Source organism: Lactuca saligna, chromosome 4 (assembly GCF_052625555.1).
Source record: "Lactuca saligna cultivar CGN05327 chromosome 4, ASM5262555v1, whole genome shotgun sequence".
Lineage (NCBI taxonomy): Eukaryota > Viridiplantae > Streptophyta > Magnoliopsida > Asterales > Asteraceae > Lactuca > Lactuca saligna.
In genome coordinates, this window is record NC_136420.1 from 4,905,828 (window position 1) to 4,909,945 (window position 4,118).

General features: G+C 30.3%; 1 protein-coding gene across 1 annotated transcript; it reads left to right on the forward strand.

The window, feature by feature from the left end:
• The first annotated feature begins 229 nt into the window (after positions 1-229).
• On the forward strand, positions 230-2,509 carry LOC145039228 (ABC transporter G family member 3-like). Its single transcript, XM_078987311.1, has 6 exons — positions 230-290; positions 371-450; positions 675-859; positions 1,834-1,840; positions 2,180-2,305; positions 2,486-2,509. Exons 1-6 carry the CDS (start codon positions 230-232, stop codon positions 2,507-2,509), a joined length of 483 nt encoding a protein of 160 aa, XP_078843437.1.
• Positions 2,510-4,118: the final 1,609 nt, after the last annotated feature.

The following is a 4,118-nucleotide window of genomic DNA, read 5'->3' on the forward strand; positions in this document are numbered from 1 at the left end:
GGGATGGTGGTGACTCCATTAACACTGCCACCGCCCCCATCTCACCATCTCTTTCAAAGCTCAACAATGGCTCCATGCTATCTCCACCACTACCACAAGGTGCAGTTGTAGCAAGAAAGATAGAGGTGCTACAATGGTGTGGAAGGATTTAACAGTTACTATAAAAGGAAAATGAAAATACTCTGATCGAGTTATAAAAAGCTCAAATGGCTATGCTTTACCTGGAACAATGACAGTCATAATGGGCACTGGAAAGTCAGGAAAGTCTACATTATTAACAGCTCTTCCAGGTATTTAGTCAAACTTTAACAATTTTTTTTATTTCCAATTTTAGATTTGTGAAATTTAACAACTTTTCATTCCCCTTTAGGAAGGTTGGATGATTCAGCTAAAACATATGGTGAAGTATTCATCAATGGAGCAAAACCAAAATTGCAGTATGAATCCTATGTAAGTTTTCAAGATTTCTTTAGTATGATGGGATGGAATTAAATCAACATTTTAGTGGTAAAATCAAGATTTTTATGTTGTGGGACCCGATTTTTCTAACAAACTTCTTGTGTTATTGTAAGAGATTTCTTGAGAGAAAAAACACACTAATCGGATCATTAACAGTTCGCGATTTTCTTTACTACTCAGCACTCCTTCAATTTTCTGTTTTTTTTTATCAAAAGAAAAGTGTTGTAGACGATGCAATTCTTGCCATGTCATTAGGTGACTATGCAAATAAACTCATAGGTGGACATTGCTACATGAAAGGCCTTCCAAGTGGCGAAAGAAGACGTGTCAGCATAGCAAGAAAGCTTGTAATGAGGCTACAAGTCTTATTCATAGATGAACCTCTCCACCAACTTGACAGGTCAAAGATTTTACCTTTTTGCCCTTACTCTCAATACCCTTTTGTGGAATAAATCAATAAACACCAAATTGGTGGACTTTTAATTTAAGTGAGTGGAATACCCAATTTTTGTGCTCTTTTTAAAAATAAAAAAAAAAAAAAAATATTGTTTAGGGTTTGTGTTGAATCTGTGCATTTTGTTGTGGTCTTTCCAGATGCACTTTGTTTTGTTTGGGTAGTTTGAGTGAGTGGCCCATCCAGTGGGTCCTTTTAAGGGTATTGTTCATCATTTTTATGAAATACATAATAACTTTTCTTTTAAGTTTCTTTCAGCTTTTTAGATATTAAAAATAAGCAAATTGTAAGACTCCCTACATTTCATAATAATTAGAACTGCAATCATGTATTTTATTAATATTAAAAAAACAATTTTTTAAGTCTTTTGAAGGAATCAAAATCCCATATATGTATATCTTTACGTATTACTCAAACATTCTTATTGTTCCAAGACGAATGGATATTATCACACTATAATAACCTGAAAGATATCTACATTCATCTTTTTTTTACAAGTAGGTTATAATTTATGAGTTGTTTCAATCAAATAAAAAAAATGACTTTCTACTGTCACATTAATGAACCGTTATTGTCTTCAATATATACTATTTTCCCTAATTTCAATTGGTTGGTAAGTTGGAACAGAAGAGGCTTTCACCATCACCGCCCACCACCGTATACGCTGTAGTGCCCTGGATGTTGTACTCAGATTTGAAGGAAGGATAGTATGATAGTGGGAGCATATATTTGGTTGTTATCTAATGAGGGGCATCCTTTTTAATGCTATACACAATAGTGGTAACTCTTTAGATATCAGAAGGCGTTTAAGGATGGCCTGTCGATGTTGTAAGGTTTTTTTCCCTCAAATATCAATAATCAACTTTTACCTTACAAGGTTTTTTTTTTTACCAACTTATTATTATTATTATTTTTTGTAGGCGAGAGGTATGAACTATGTACGCAAATACACCATTATACTTTTGATTTTTTTTATATCAAAAACTACCTGATTAGAGAAAAACACATTCATTTTTTTAAATAACTAATAAATATAGCAATGAACTTTCATTTTTTTGAACTACCCATAAATATCATTCAACTTTTTTTTAAAACTGACACTCTGATTGGGGCTTTACTGACAAAATAATTAAGGTTAGGAAAGGAACATGCGGTAAGGATAAAGCGAGAAACTGACATGTTCCCTTTGTCAGTTTATGTTTCTTATCCCTCCTAACAAGCTACCACTTGACAGTGTGAACAAAATAATTTGCTTGTATTTTTTAGGATTTATTTGATGATTCAAAGGGTGAAAAGGTTTTTAGCTGTCGATTCTTGTCGGTTGATAGCGAATTGAAAACTTTGGTTGATTTTAACCATAGGTATGACATGGATCTTTGCATGAATTTACCTGTAACAGCAACATACTTACATTAACATAATCTTATTTTTGCACGTGGAATTAAAAGAAATTAGTCATTTTAAGTTGGGTTTCGGTTTTTCAGGATTTTTTTTTTTTTTTTTTTTTTGCTTATCTTGTTTAATGGTTGTTTCATTTCACAAATAATAACAATGTACTTACATTTTTTACAGCTTGCTGAGATGATAGCAATGTAATTACATTTTTTAAACGATAATAGCAATTTGTTTGTATAATATTTACAATAATAACAAAGTGCTTAAATTTTTTTATTGACTGAGTGGAAGCTTCAAGTAATTCTTAATTTGATTAGCGATACAAACAATTGGCAGATCCTCAAATAATTCAATATTTTGAGAAACATCTACTAAGACCATGATTTCCATTTCCAGGTGGTTGGATGGATTGCAGAATATGCATGACAGGGTTCAAACACCGAATGCTAGCAATTGGGCTCTTTTAATTGGTTCTCACTTGGTGAGCCATTATGAGTTTTTTATTTGCATAAAATATATTTATTCACTTTTTCTCTTCATTTCCGTCATTATTGACCTAAAAAACAGCTGCCAGGTTCGATTTTCTCAGTTGGACATTTTTCAATGAGTTGGCATTTCACATGGCAAGTGAAATGGCCACATATGTGTGTACAAGTGTCAAAAATTGTTGTTTTTAAGTGTCCATAAGTATAGCACATGCTTATGTGGACATCAGATGCCACATCATAAAAAATCGTTCATGTAAGCAAATCAAAGTTTCTAACCGAGTTTTCGTGTTGTTGATTTTTTTTTATCATCCTCCAGGTATTAAGGTTGGAACTCATTTGGTACAAGGACCCAACAAATGCAATGACAATTAAGTAATTATATATATATATATATATATATATATATATATATATATATATATATATATATATATATATATATATATATATATATATATAAATTACATATGGTGCAAAATATTAAATGAGTATGGTACAGGGACCAAAACCATTACCAAAGTCTCTAATAAGGATCAAAATTATAAAAAGTTCTATATAGTTGTAGCATCTTACTTTCTTTTTATTAATTAGAATCTTACCTAATTATAGGATTTGGAGGCATTTTATTTGATCCGTGAAATCCGGCTCTCCAGTTCCATCCCATCAACCAAAGGATAAACCCATGAAATATATATTTCGATAAATAGCTTATCCGACAACAAAAAAATTATCCATGACGAAACAATATTACTGCCGAATAACAATACTCAAACTATCAACAAATAGTTGATCAAATAACATTTACAAAGAACAAACAACGAAAAACATTGTCGCATCCGACCCCCGCAACGTGGGGGTTCCCCACCTAGTTAATATTATATACCACCTATCATGCCACATGTCAACATATTAATTCTTCATTTCAAATTTTAAAATTTAAATTTCTCTCTTTAATTACATTAATTAATATTTGATTCTTAATTTTAATTTTTTAATTTCACATTTTAATTACACTAAATTAATAACATCAGAATAAAATATAAAATAAAATTAATATATATTATAAGGTGATATCATTTCATGTATTTATTTAAATCAATGATTATAATTTTATATAACTAAAAATAATATCTCTTAAATAATAATTTATCTAAAATAATTTATTTGAAATAATTGATTAATAGTTTTAAATTTTTACTATGAAATTTTAATTAATTTTATAACTGTGGTTTCCACGGGTTATAAACTAGTATATATATATATATATACACACACACACACACATAGAGAGAGAGAGAGATAGAGAGATAGAGAGAGATTTA